The sequence below is a fragment of the Coregonus clupeaformis genome, chromosome 4, assembly GCF_020615455.1.
Source record: "Coregonus clupeaformis isolate EN_2021a chromosome 4, ASM2061545v1, whole genome shotgun sequence".
NCBI lineage: Eukaryota > Metazoa > Chordata > Actinopteri > Salmoniformes > Salmonidae > Coregonus > Coregonus clupeaformis.
Window position 1 is genome coordinate 15703669 of NC_059195.1, and position 14849 is coordinate 15718517.

At 39.6% G+C, this 14849-nt stretch overlaps 1 protein-coding gene across 11 annotated transcripts in view; it reads right to left on the reverse strand.

The window, feature by feature from the left end:
- Positions 1-14849, reverse strand: part of stxbp5l (syntaxin binding protein 5L) — a 254822-nt gene that overhangs the window by 84131 nt on the left and 155842 nt on the right. For all 11 annotated transcript variants that reach the window (XM_041865683.1, XM_041865667.1, XM_041865650.1 and 8 more), the window contains exon 5: positions 518-652. In XM_041865683.1, coding sequence (XP_041721617.1) covers positions 518-652 — 135 coding nt within the window. The remainder of the gene's footprint in view (positions 1-517; positions 653-14849) is intronic.

A 14849-nucleotide genomic window follows, 5' to 3' on the forward strand; every position in this document is an offset into this window, starting at 1 on the left:
GTTTCTGCATTCACACTACAAAAGTATATGGCAGCCATGTTAGCACCTCCATTAACATTACACGGGGAATATTCAAATAATGATATGTAACAGAATTTATAGAATTAGAACAATATTCAACATCGAAAAGTTGGCCCAACTCTGCATGTCTATGGCTTCAACTAACTAAATACCAGGCCTTCTATGGCCCAAATAGCCTGGCTAGTCTGGTCAGTGGTAGCATCACTTTCTCCACCATTACCATCACTGTCATAATCATTATTATCATCATCATAATTATATTATCATCCACACAACAAGAGCATTGTCACTTCTGTGAACTCAGTATAAAATAGAATAGAACATTATCATTATCAACATCTTCATGGTCATCATCATTACAATAACCATAATAATATTATCACCCACACAACAAGAAAATCATAACTGCTCTCAACTCAACGTCATCATACAGTAGTCATCATCATTAGGTTAATTGAATATTGATCATTTGTGTATATTAGATGATTCAACTCACAATTCTATGGCCTTGTTCCACATGATGACGTATCCGGACAGAACGAAGGACTCGATGTTGACGATGTGTGTATTGCCACGCTCTGTGCCCACGTACAGCCATTTACTCTGGAAGGGGAGGTGGCAAAACGTGATCCTGGGGAGAAAAAAGCAAAAACAGCATTAAAATACGATAACATTTGATACAATGTTTTTGATTTGGTAGGGATTATGTTGTGTGTGTGTGCACGCATGCATGACTGTGCTTTTGTGTGTGTGTGTGTGTCTGTGTGAGTGTCAGTGGAGGCTGCTGAGGGGAGGACAGCTAATAATAATGGCTGGAATGAAGCGAATGGAATGGCATCAACCACATGGAAACCATGTTTCATGTATTTGATACCATTCCCTTTATTCCGGTCCAGCCATTACCACGAGCCTGTCCTCCCCAATTCAGGTGCCACCAACCTCCTGTGCTGTGTGTGTGCGTGTGTTAAAAAAAAAACTTGCATGTGACTTTTTCCAAATGACTGAAGTATTGAAGCTTATCAAAATAACGGCAAACTTTTATGTCCTAGAGACAACATACACAGAGCATATTAAGGATGGAGAGTGTTTGGATTACTGATTTTGCATATATTGATTGATTATAACTGGGGGTTTAATACATTTATTTAGAATAAATGATGAAGATCATTTCTGTAACACAGCACATATTTACATTGCACTGCACTGTTTTGATTAGCTCTGTTTTCCCCTAAATATTGCCAATGCAGCCTTTTTTTCTCAATTTGAAATCATTTCTGGGTGTCAAATAAGTACCCAACTGTGATTGTTTTAAATTAAAATGTTCAAAAAGAAAGAAAAATAGCTTCTTAGCAAATAATTTTGCTAGGACTGTCTGGGAGTAGTCTGAGTAGGGAGGGGAAAGAACTCTCTTTCTTATTGGCCTATTAACTAATTGATGTAACTAAGACGTTTTTCCGCCAGCTTTACCATATCGTCAACTTTTTCTGCCTTTTCTTTATATCTGGAAGGTATTGCCGGTATGAAAGCCTAAACGTTTATCTCCTCCAAACGACCTAGTAATCAGTTCGGTAAAGTTCTGCCTACGGCTTAGTATGAAACTTAGCCGCAATGCTGAGTTGGCATTGGCACGAACTATGCTCTTAAACACTTGATGCTAGGCAGAGCAAGTTTTACCATCCTCCTGGCAGCTCTAAACTTTGCAAGGCATGTCACTTCGACCATCTCTTCGCATAGCCCACCACTAAGCATGCACTGTTTTCTTAACCACAACTGGATATATCCATAAAGAATTACTGAGGGAATAAACAGCACTGAATGATGAAAATATTGGAATAAAGTAGGCTAATGCAATTGAAGGCAGGTATCAAATTGTTACTTAGTCAAACTCCCAAAGTCATTCAATCCATGCGTAGTGTTGTCAACTAGATGATTTCAGCACCGTTTTGATTGGGGCAGCGCTACCGTGCATGGGGACTCATTCAATGTCAGATTTTCATTTTCACTGAATCTCCATTTGGATATTAGTTAGGCTACAATTAGGCTGGGGAAATGTTATCTAAGATAAGGTGAGTGCTGCTCATGATCATCTTGTCTAGTTGACTAATTTATTATAACATTTTGCCATATGAGGTAGTAGCCTAGGCCTCTCCCTGACCAAAAGCCTGTGACTTCACTTCATTTTGTTTCACTGAATCTCTGTCTGTATAAGCTATTTGGTTAAATCGTTTCTGGCTGGGCAAATAAGTGGAGGTGGTATAGCTCATCTATTAGTTGGGTCATCTATCACTGATCAGAAACATTTAGCATGCAATAATGTAGCCTAAATCAAGAGTAGGCCTATTATTTTGCTTGATCGTGTATAGCCTATGCAACTCCAAAAGCCTGCAGAGGTTGTGAAATATGAACAGGAGACTCACAAGCTATTTTCTATCAGTATCATGATGAAGATAAGACTCTACGCCTGCTCCCTAACAAAGTGGAGTGAGGGTAGGAAGAGATTAAACGTGTATCAAAAAAGGATGGGCTTTTTTTTATATATGGTAGTGCTTTCACGTACGTTCCATAATATTCTTACTATAAAATATATGTGTGTTGACTGTGATTGGGAAGGTGTGTCTTGTCTGTGTTTTATACAGTATATATTTTCACACTATGAGGTTGGAATAATACTATGAAATTGTGAAAATGATGATAATGTCCTTTTAGTGATATACTGCATTCACACAGGATTTATGGTATTTTGCCTATAAAATGTTTTGGCCAATGTTTATATGACCCCTTTACAAACAGGCCAATTTTTACCACATTCTTCCCTGCATACGCCTTTTATAGCTCCAGTGTGCATGCCGTCAAGCCGGTGACAAGTGGTAGTAGTGGTGTGCAGATATGGGTGGGACTCTATTTCCTCCGCAATCAGCCATGTGGTGTGCGTTTTTGTGTTTGGAAAAGTCTGGCGTTAAGTGAGTGAGAGGGGAAATGGTTGCATATCCCAGAACCAACGGGTGTCTATGAGCAGGGGTTGCGAGAGGGAGCTTTCAATTTTGTGTAGATGAGGGATCTACATTTTTAAATATAGTATACATCTAATCTATTTTTTTATTGTCCTATCATGATGGAACGATCCCCAACCCTATATGCTGGACACCCACCTGAGCGACCCATACACCAAAGAGAAGTTCCCATCTGTTTTATGGACCTGCTGTGAATTGCCTATATGCAGCCTAAACAGAGAAATAAATGCGGTCAGAGACCTACTTGTGCAGCACCGCCCCCTCAAGATTCTGAGCCTGCCTGGCAGGGTTGGTCCTACAAAGCCAGAGCCCCCGATGGGGGAGCATAATATACAAAAAAATTCTCAAAGCTGCTAATGAGAACCGTGACGACCTTGTACCTAGCCGGTGGGGATTCCGGTGGGGTTCCCCTACCCAGGTAGTGGCAGTGCTGGCAACACTGGCTGCAGTAACCCATGGGCAGGGGGTCACACTCGGACAATCAGAGAGGGGGCTTACTATTGTGGCCCAAGTGGCACAAAATAATCAAAGGTATGACTGCACGGAGATGCTTGGGAAAATGGTTACAACGGGGGACCAGAGTGTTTGTGTCTCAGGTGAAGAGGGGGGATCTGATCTCCATCACCTAGGACAACATAGATTAAATAGATTAATCAAATCTCACATTGTTGTTTACTTTTGCTCAATCTTGAATTGCTTTCTCAAACGGTTGTAACTGTATATGCATTCATAAATCAGGTCCTTTCTTTGGGGGGTTGAGTGTGTGAGCGTGCGTGTGTGAGTTTGTGTCCAATGCCGACATTATTACGCACATTAATTGATAATAATGGAAAATAAGATATGCAAGATATTTGAATATATATTTTTTAAATAGCTATATAAATAAATTGAGGTGAGAGCATTGGAAATGCTTTTGGCGGTTGACCTGCTTCTGTTTTGTGGTTGGCACTATGTGATGTTTTCGATGGATGGGTCCTGGCCCCTCGGGGGCATAGGGATCCGGGGGGACAGGGGTGGTATGCTGATCACTGGGATGACGGTCCAACTTGGGATGGGGAGGGGTTTTAGTGGGGGAATTAGTGGAGAACAATTAGAGGGTTATTTAGTAACATTGCAAATATCATGGTATAGCTATATGGACACTCAATCACTATGGTATTTTCTATTGGTACATTTACAAACATATATAATGACAAATAGATTTGAAACTTGTATCTCATTATGGTATGTGGTGAAATAAGTATAGCCAGTTATAATTGTAATGGCTTAGCAGACAATAACAAAAGAATAACAATATTTACATGGCTCAAAGAGAAGGAATATAATATCTATTATTTACAGGAAACCCATTCAACAATTCTAGATGAAGTTGCGTGGAAAAAGGAATGGGGGGCGAAATATACTTCTCCCATGGGCTAAGAAACTCAAAAGGGGTGATGATATTAATTAACAGTAATTTCGATCTGAATGTGCAAATTGTCCAAACAGATACGCAAGGTAGATGGATTATTTTAAATATGTTATTGGACCATAAACAAATATGGCTCATTAACCTTAACGGACCAAATAATGATGATCCACACTTCTTTTAAAATATATATAATAAATTATCGACCTTGCAAGCAATTCAAGGCTCTATTATTATGGTGGGAGATTATAATACCGTTTTAAATAGCTCAATGGACCGTAAAGGAAATCACACTACAAACAATCACCCTCATGCTCTTAAGGAAATCGTGAATGTCATGGATACATTAGAACTAGTAGATATATGGAGGCTTAAATATCCTGATCTAGTGAGATATACATGGCGGAGACTCAATCAAGCTAATCGTCTTGACTTCTTTCTTATGTCATTCTCGTTGGCACCAAAAGTTTAAAAAGTGTTGATAGGGGACAGAATGCGGTCGGACCATCATATAATTGCCATATACAGTGGGGAGAACAAGTATTTGATACACTGCCGATTTTGCAGGTTTTCCTACTTACAAAGCATGTAGAGGTCTGTAATTTTTATCATAGGTACACTTCAACTGTGAGAGACGGAATCTAAAACAAAAATCCAGAAAATCACATTGTATGATTTTTAAGTAATTATTGCATGACATAAGTATTTGATCACCTACCAACCAGTAAGAATTCCGGCTCTCACAGCCTGTTAGTTTTTCTTTAAGAAGCCCTCCTGTTCTCCACTCATTACCTGTATTAACTGCACCTGTTTGAACTTGTTACCTGTATAAAAGACACCTGTCCACACACTCAATCAAACAGACTCCAACCTCTCCACAATGGCCAAGACCAGAGAGCTGTGTAAGGACATCAGGGATCAAATTGTAGACCTGCACAAGGCTGGGATGGGCTACAGGACAATAGGCAAGCAGCTTGGTGAGAAGGCAACAACTGTTGACGCAATTATTAGAAAATGGAAGAAGTTCAAGATTATGGTCAATCACCCTCAGTCTGGGTCTCCATGCAAGATCTCACCTCGTGGGGCATCAATGATCATGAGGAAGGTGAGGGATCAGCCCAGAACTACACAGCAGGACCTGGTCAATGACCTGAAGAGAGCTGGGACCACAGTCTCAAAGAAAACCATTAGTAACACACTACGCCGTCATGGATTAAAATCCTGCAGCGCACGCAAGGTCCCCCTGTTCAAGCCAGCGCATGTCCAGGCCCATCTGAAGTTTGCCAATGACCATCTGGATGATCCAGCGGAGGAATGGGAGAAGGTAATGTGGTCTGATGAGACAAAAATAGAGCTTTTTGGTCTAAACTCCACTCGCCGTGTTTGGAGGAAGAAGAAGGATGAGTACAACCCCAAGAACACCATCCCAACCGTGAAGCATGGAGGTGGAAACATCATTCTTTGGGGATGCTTTTCTGCAAAGGGGACAGGACGACTGCACCGTATTGAGGGGAGGATGGATGGGGCCATGTATCGCGAGATCTTGGCCAACAACCTCCTTCCCTCAGTAAGAGCATTGAAGATGGGTCGTGGCTTGGTCTTCCAGCATGACAACGACCCGAACCACACAGCCAGGGCAACTAAGGAGTGGCTCCGTAAGAAGCATCTCAAGGTCCTGGAGTGGCCTAGCCAGTCTCCAGACCTGAACCCAATAGAAAATCTTTGGAGGGAGCTGAAAGTCCGTATTGCCCAGCGACAGCCCCGAAACCTGAAGGATCTGGAGAAGGTCTGTATGGAGGAGTGGGCCAAAATCCCTGCTGCAGTGTGTGCAAACCTGGTCAAGACCTACAGGAAACATATGATCTCTGTAATTAAAAACAACGGTTTCTGTACCAAATATTAAGTTCTGCTTTTCTGATGTATCAAATACTTATGTCATGCAATAAAATGCAAAATAATTACTTAAAAATCATACAATGTGATTTTCTGGATTGTTGTTTTAGATTCCGTCTCTCACAGTTGAAGTGTACCTATGATAAAAATTACAGACCTCTACATGCTTTGTAAGTAGGAAAACCTGCAAAATCGGCAGTGTATCAAATACTTGTTCTCCCCACTGTACATTACTCTTACTGAATTTCCACGTGGGCGAGGATATTGGAAATTTAATCAAATCCTATTGGATGATAACTTGTTTTTAACTAGGACAGAGGAATTTTTAACTGATTTTTTCCGACATAACATAGGTACAGCAAATCCCCTTATTGTATGGGACACCTTTAAATGTGCCTTTATAGGCCATGCAATTCAGTACTCATCTCGAAAACAAAAGCAATTTAGGTCAAAAGAGTCCACACTAACAAAGGAAATAGAAGGTCTAACAGAACAGATAGATAGCAATAAAAACTGTAACATAGAGGCTCAGAATAAATTAGAGGAAAAACAAAAAGAAATGGAGAAACTTATTCAAGAAAGATCAAGTGTAATATATTATAAAAATAAAGCAAACTGGATGGAATATGGGGAAAAATGCACGTAATTCTTTTTTAATCTTCAACATAGGAATGCTACCAAAAATAATTTATTGAAACTGGTTACAAATGACGGAGTCACCCATGACTCACCAAATTATATTTTGAAGGAGTAAACAAAGTACTTTAAGCATATGTTTTCGTTTCAGTCGCCTCCATCTCCTCTAACTGAAGCAAATTGTAGAGATTTTTTTCTATTGATAATGTAAAATTAACAGCCATACAGAAAGACTCATGTGAAGGTGAAATTACAGAGGAGGAACTTCTGGATGCAATTAAAGACTTTAAGTCTGGGAAAACTCCAGGGTTGGATGGCATACCAGTCGAGATATACCAAACCTTTTTTGATATACTCAGAGGAACGTTATTAGCATGTTTTAACCACTCCTATGTAAATGGTAGATTATCAGACACTCAAGAAGAAGGTCTGATTTCATTATTACTGAAAAAGGATACAAGTGGAAAATATAAAGATCCAGTCCATTAAAACAATTGGTGGCCCCTTACACTTCAGTGTTGTGATGCAAAAATTCTAGCAAAATGTATAGCACATAGAATTAAAAAGGTATTGTCGGATATTATTCATTCTAATCAGACAGGTTTTTTACACGGGCGATACATTGGTGATAATATAAGGCAAGTGCTGGAAACAATAGAACACTATGAAAAATCTGGGAAGCCAGGCCTACTATTCATAGCAGACTTCGAAAAGGCATTTGATAAAGTACGACTGGGGTTTATATATAAATGCCTGGAGCATTTCAATTTTGGACAATCTCTTATACAATTGGGTAAAAATCATGTATAGTAACCCTAGGTGTAAAATAGTAAATAATGGCTATTTCTCAGAAAGTTTTAAACTGTCAAGAGGAGTGAAACAAGGTTGTCCACTATCGGCATATCTATTTATTATTGCCATCGAGATGTTAGCTATTAAAATCAGATCCAACAATAATATCAAGGGATTAGAAATCCAGGGCTTAAAAACAAAGGTGTCATTGTACGCTGATGATTCATGTTTTTTTTAATCCACAACTTGAATCCCTCCACAGACTCATAGAGGATCTAGATACATTTTCTAACCTCTCTGGATTACAACCAAATTATGATAAATGTACTACAGTGGGGGAAAAAAGTATTTAGTCAGCCACCAATTGTGCAAGTTCTCCCACTTAAAAAGATGAGAGAGGCCTGTAATTTTCATCATAGGTACACGTCAACTATGACAGACAAATTGAGAAAAAATATTCCAGAAAATCACATTGTAGGATTTTTAATGAATTTATTTGCAAATTATGGTGGAAAATAAGTATTTGGTCACCTACAAACAAGCAAGATTTCTGGCTCTCACAGACCTGTAACTTCTTCTTTAAGAGGCTCCTCTGTCCTCCACTCGTTACCTGTATTAATGGCACCTGTTTGAACTTGTTATCAGTATAAAAGACACCTGTCCACAACCTCAAACAGTCACACTCCAAACTCCACTATGGCCAAGACCAAAGAGCTGTCAAAGGACACCAGAAACAAAATTGTAGACCTGCACCAGGCTGGGAAGACTGAATCTGCAATAGGTAAGCAGCTTGGTTTGAAGAAATCAACTGTGGGAGCAATTATTAGGAAATGGAAGACATACAAGACCACTGATAATCTCCCTCGATCTGGGGCTCCACGCAAGATCTCACCCCGTGGGGTCAAAATGATCACAAGAATGGTGAGCAAAAATCCCAGAACCACACGGGGGGACCTAGTGAATGACCTACAGAGAGCTGGGACCAAAGTAACAAAGCCTACCATCAGTTACACACTACGCCGCCAGGGACTCAAATCCTGCGGTGCAGGCGTGTCCCCCTGCTTAAGCCAGTACATGTCCAGGCCCGTCTGAAGTTTGCTAGAGTGCATTTGGATGATCCAGAAGAGGATTGGGAGAATGTCATATGGTCAGATGAAACCAAAATAGAACTTTTTGGTAAAAACTCAACTCGTCGTGTTTGGAGGACAAAGAATGCTGAGTTGCATCCAAAGAACACCATACCTACTGTGAAGCATGGGGGTGGAAACATCATGCTTTGGGGCTGTTTTTTCTGCAAAGGGACCAGGACGACTGATCCGTGTAAAGGAAAGAATGAATGGGGCCATGTATCGTGAGATTTTGAGTGAAAACTTCCTTCCATCAGCAAGGGCATTGAAGATGAAACGTGGCTGGGTCTTTCAACATGACAATGATCCCAAACACACCGTCCGGGCAACGAAGGAGCGGCTTCATAAGAAGCATTTCAAGGTCCTGGAGTGGCCTAGCCAGTCTCCAGATCTCAACCCCATAGAAAATCTTTGGAGGAAGTTGAAAGTCTGTGTTGCCCAGCGACAGCCCCAAAACATCACCGCTCTAGAGGAGATCTGCATGGAGGAATGGGCCAAAATACCAGCAACAGTGTGTGAAAACCTTGTGAAGACTTACAGAAAACGTTTGACCTGTGTCATTGCCAACAAAGGGTATATAACAAAGTATTGAGAAACTTTTGTTATTGACCAAATACTTATTTTCCACCATAACTTGCAAATAAATTCATTAAAAATCCTACAATGTGATTTTCTGGAGAAAGAAAATCTCATTTTGTCTGTCATAGTTGACGTGTACCTATGATGAAAATTACAGGCCTCTCTCATCTTTTTAAGTGGGAGAACTTGCACAATTGGTGGCTGACTAAATACTTTTTTCCCCCACTGTATATTACGTATTGGATCACTAAAAAATTAAATGTTTACATTACCATGTAGTTTACCAATAAAATGGTCTGATGGTGATGTGGATATACTCGGAATACATATCCCAAATGAAATAAATGATCTCACTCCAAAAATTTTTTATAGAAAGTTAGCAAAAATATATAAGATCTTGCTACCATGGAAAGGTGAGTGCCTGTCAATTTGTGGAAAGATCACCCTGATTAACTCTTTAGTATTATCCCAGTTTACCTATTTGTTTATGGTCTTGCCTACGCCTAGCGAACAGTTTTTTTAATTATATGAGAAAAATATATTCCATTTTATTTGGAACAGCAAGCCAGACAAAATTAAACGAGCCTATTTATATAATGAATATGAATTAGGAGGACAGAAATGATTAAATATTAAAGCATTAGACCTATCACTAAAAGCTTCTGTCATACAAAAATTATACTTAAATCCGAACTGGTTCTCTAGCAAACTAGTAAGATTGTCTCAACCAATGTTCAAGTTCTCCCTTTAAGAGTGTGCTCCTAATCTCAGCTCGTTACCTGTATAAAAAACACCTGGGAGCCAGAAAAATCTTTCTGATTGAGAGGGGGTCAAATACTTATTTCCATCATTAAAATGCAAATCAATTTATAACATTTTTGACATGCGTTTTTCTGGATTGTTTTGTTGTTATTCTGTCTCTCACTGTTCAAATAAACCTACCATTAAAATTATAGACTGATCATGTCTTTGTCAGTGGGCAAACGTACAAAATCAGCAGGGGATCAAATACTTTTTTCCCCTCACTGTATATATGGGAGAAATAAAAAAAAACATATGGGGGATTGGAAGTGATGTAGACAATTACATTGATGGAAGTTAAAATCTATCTACAATATTAAAGCTGATCTACCCCCTAAAAAATATATATACAAAATAAAATAAAAATACTATTTATTTCATTTGGATGGCGCAGCCATGGCTGCACAGACCTGTAACATAGGCCTAATTCAACTCAAAATTTGCTATTCTTTTCTTTTGATAATACATTCTATTAGTATTATGTTTCTTAGGACCTGCCTAAAGAAATTCATAATTGATTTCTTTTTTATGGTGTATATTCTCAATGGATTTATTAAAATAGAGGCCCACCCATATCTGCACACCACTACTACCACTTGTCACCGGCTTGACATCATGCACACTGGAGCTATAAAAGGCGTATGAAGGGAAGAATGTGGTAAAAATTGGCCTGTTTGTAAAGGGGTCATATAAACATTGGCCAAAAATGTTTATAGGCAAAATACCGTAAATCCTGTGTGAAAGCAGTATATCACTAAAAGGACATTATCATCATTTTTACAATTTCATAGTATTATTCCAACCTCATAGTGTGAAAATATATACTGTATAAAACACAGAAAATCACGTTTTTGACTGCACTGGGCCTTTAATTATTCCTCCTCCTCAACCTATTAAGCAGCAGTCATCAATAAGTCACACATCATTACCCTGAGACAAACAGCAGCTAATCACAAGCGGCCAGCGTCACTGTGATAGAAAATGCCCCTTCTGTTCTCTCACTTGTTATCTCCTCTTTCATTCCTTCCCTCTCTCCCCAACTCACCCCTCTTTATCTCTCTGAACTATTGAGCCCAGGGCCCAGTAGCGGGCTTCAGGCAAAAACACAGACAAGTCCGTCAAAAACCAGTTGAAAGCAATTACCATGGCAAGAGCAATCCTATCTGCAAGCTCCTTTTTCTCTCTCTCACACACTGCCATGTGTATTTGCTTATTGTTCCATTACATTGCAGTAGTAAGAGGCATGTGATTATATTCATTACCGGCTCCATTTCGACCTGTCATTTTTCTCACTTGAAAGTATGAAATAAGGGCTCTAAAGTGCGACCAATTTGGCCTATTTATTGCCTTACCTCCATAACTTACTACATTCGCACACAATGTATATATATTTTCTGTTTGTATTTTTGACTTTATGTTTTGTTTACCCCATATGTAACTCTGTGTTGTAGTTTTTATCGCACTGCTTTGCTTTATCTTGGCCAGGTCGCAGTTGTAAATGAGAACTTGTTCTCAACTGTCTTACCTGGTTAAATAAAGGTGAAATAAAATAAAATAAAAAACATATGCAACTAAATATTTTGCTGTGCGACCTTGAGTTTTATTTTGGGAGCACTAGTGCGACTAAAATACAATTTTAATAATAATAAATGAGTAATGATATTTACCCTCAACACTTCTCTACACTGCTCAAACAAGACAGGCTGCCACCTGCAGCTGCTTGCTTCCAGTTCCTGGGCCACACACACCAAGCCCCGCCCTGTCAATCAAGCAGGCAGCACACAGTTCCTCCATGCTGTTTATTCTCTCAGCACGCTGTCAATTCATGCACTCAACATATTATTGCAAAACAAGAATGATGCTGCTTTCCACATTGCTTCTAAATATGAATCCATGTGTTTTCTCTATTATACTATTAGTTTGTGTATCTTGCTCTCTGCGAAACGTAAGTTAGTTTAAGGAAGCTGGCATGTGCCTAAAATAATGCTAATCACTCATGCTAATTGCTAACTAGCTAGCAGGCTAGCTAAATGCCATTTAGCTAAATGCACTAGCTAGGGCAAAGCAAACGTTAGCTCTAACACAGGTTGCCACCACTGGTGGTGTAGATCCCCATACTGAAAACTCATGTATTGTAATATACACTGAGTGTACCTAGGGGCGGTAGGTAGCCTGGCAGGTAGGAGCGTTGGGCCAGTAACCGAAAGGTTGCTGGACCGCGAATCCCGGAGCTGATAAAGTACAAATCTGTCGTTCTGCCCCTGAGTAAGGCAGTTAAGCCACTGTTCCCCGGGTGCCGATGACGTGGATGTCGATTAAGGCAGCCCCCCGCACCTCTCTGATTCAGAGGGGTTGGGTTAAATGCGGAAGACACATTTCTGTTGAATGCATTCAGCTGTGTCAAAAATATTAAAACAGACCAAATTGAATATGTAAATATATTTATGCAATATGTGTGACATATGTACATATATGAGTTATAAATGTATTTAGATATATTTATTTCAAATATTAGTACATATATTACATATACAGTGGGGGAAAAAAGTATTTAGTCAGCCACCAATTGTGCAAGTTCTCCCACTTAAAAAGATGAGAGGCCTGTAATTTTCATCATAGGTACACGTCAACTATGACAGACAGAATTAGAAAAAAAAATCCAGAAAATCACATTGTAGGATTTTTAATGAATTTATTTGCAAACTATGGTGGAAAATAAGTATTTGGTCAATAACAAAAGTTTCTCAATACTTTGTTATATACCCTTTGTTGGCAATGACACAGGTCAAACGTTTTCTGTAAGTCTTCACAAGGTTTTCACACACTTTTGCTGGTATTTTGGCCCATTCCTCCATGCAGATCTCCTCTAGAGCAGTGATGTTTTGGGGCTGTCGCTGGGCAACACAGACTTTCAACTCCCTCCAAAGATTTTCTATGGGGTTGAGATCTGGAGACTGGCTAGGCCACTCCAGGACCTTGAAATGCTTCTTACGAAGCCACTCCTTCGTTGCCCGGGCGGTGTGTTTGGGATCATTGTCATGCTGAAAGACCCAGCCACGTTTCATCTTCAATGCCCTTGCTGATGGAAGGAGGTTTTCACTCAAAATCTCACGATACATGGCCCCATTCATTCTTTCCTTTACACGGATCAGTCGTCCTGGTCCCTTTGCAGAAAAACAGCCCCAAAGCATGATTTTCCACCCCCATGCTTCACAGTAGGTATGGTGTTCTTTGGATGCATTCTTTGTCCTCCAAACACGACGAGTTGAGTTTTTACCAAAAAGTTCTATTTTGGTTTCATCTGACCATATGACATTCTCCCAATCCTCTTCTGGATCATCCAAATGCACTCTAGCAAACTTCAGACGGGCCTGGACATGTACTGGCTTAAGCAGGGGGACACGTCTGGCACTGCAGGATTTGAGTCCCTGGCGGCGTAGTGTGTTACTGATGGTAGGCTTTGTTACTTTGGTCCCAGCTCTCTGCAGGTCATTCACTAGGTCCCCCCGTGTGGTTCTGGGATTTTTGCTCACCGTTCTTGTGATCATTTTGACCCCACGGGGTGAGATCTTGCGTGGAGCCCCAGATCGAGGGAGATTATCAGTGGTCTTGTATGTCTTCCATTTCCTAATAATTGCTCCCACAGTTGATTTCTTCAAACCAAGCTGCTTACCTATTGCAGATTCAGTCTTCCCAGCCTGGTGCAGGTCTACAATTTTGTTTCTGGTGTCCTTTTACAGCTCTTTGGTCTTGGCCATAGTGGAGTTCTGAGTGTGACTGTTTGAGGTTGTGGACAGGTGTCTTTTATACTCATAACAAGTTCAAACAGGTGCCATTAATACAGGTAACGAGTGGAGGACAGAGGAGCCTCTTAAAGAAGAAGTTACAAATACTTATTTTCCACCATTATTTGCAAATAAATTCATTAAAAATCCTACAATGTGATTTTCTGGATTTTTTTTCTCTCAATTTGTCTGTCATAGTTGACGTGTACCTATGATGAAAATTACAGGCCTCTCTCATCTTTTTAAGTGGGAGAACTTGCACAATTGGTGGCTGAGTAAATACTTTTTTTCCCCACTGTATGTATTTGAAATATATATGTCAATATATTAGGCTTCGGTATGGGTCAGCATGGTGTTTGTGCAATGACATGTTCTGAATCAGATAGTCTATTCTAAAATCTTTGTCTAAATGCAACATCTATTCAAATGTGTTAAGATTCCCGTGGGAAACACTGACCAACACTTTGCTTCCTACCTTGTCATAACTCCTACCTGGCTTTTTCATGAATTGTCATGCCAAACAACACCAACTGTATAATTAGAATAATCTATTTCTATGATTCCAACAGGTCACCCAAGTGTTTTGATCTACAGTATATTGCATGTGAAATCACAATATTTGGTTGAAAAATCTTAATGAGATACTAACAACCTGGTAGCTTTACCAGTATATGCAAACATTTGGTGGCACAGAAAGAAAGGAAAAGTGATATCTTCTTCAGGAGATGTGCTTCAAAAGTAAGTAGGATTCATATAGGCCCAATGTAGGCTATATCTCAATAATTTAAGAAATATA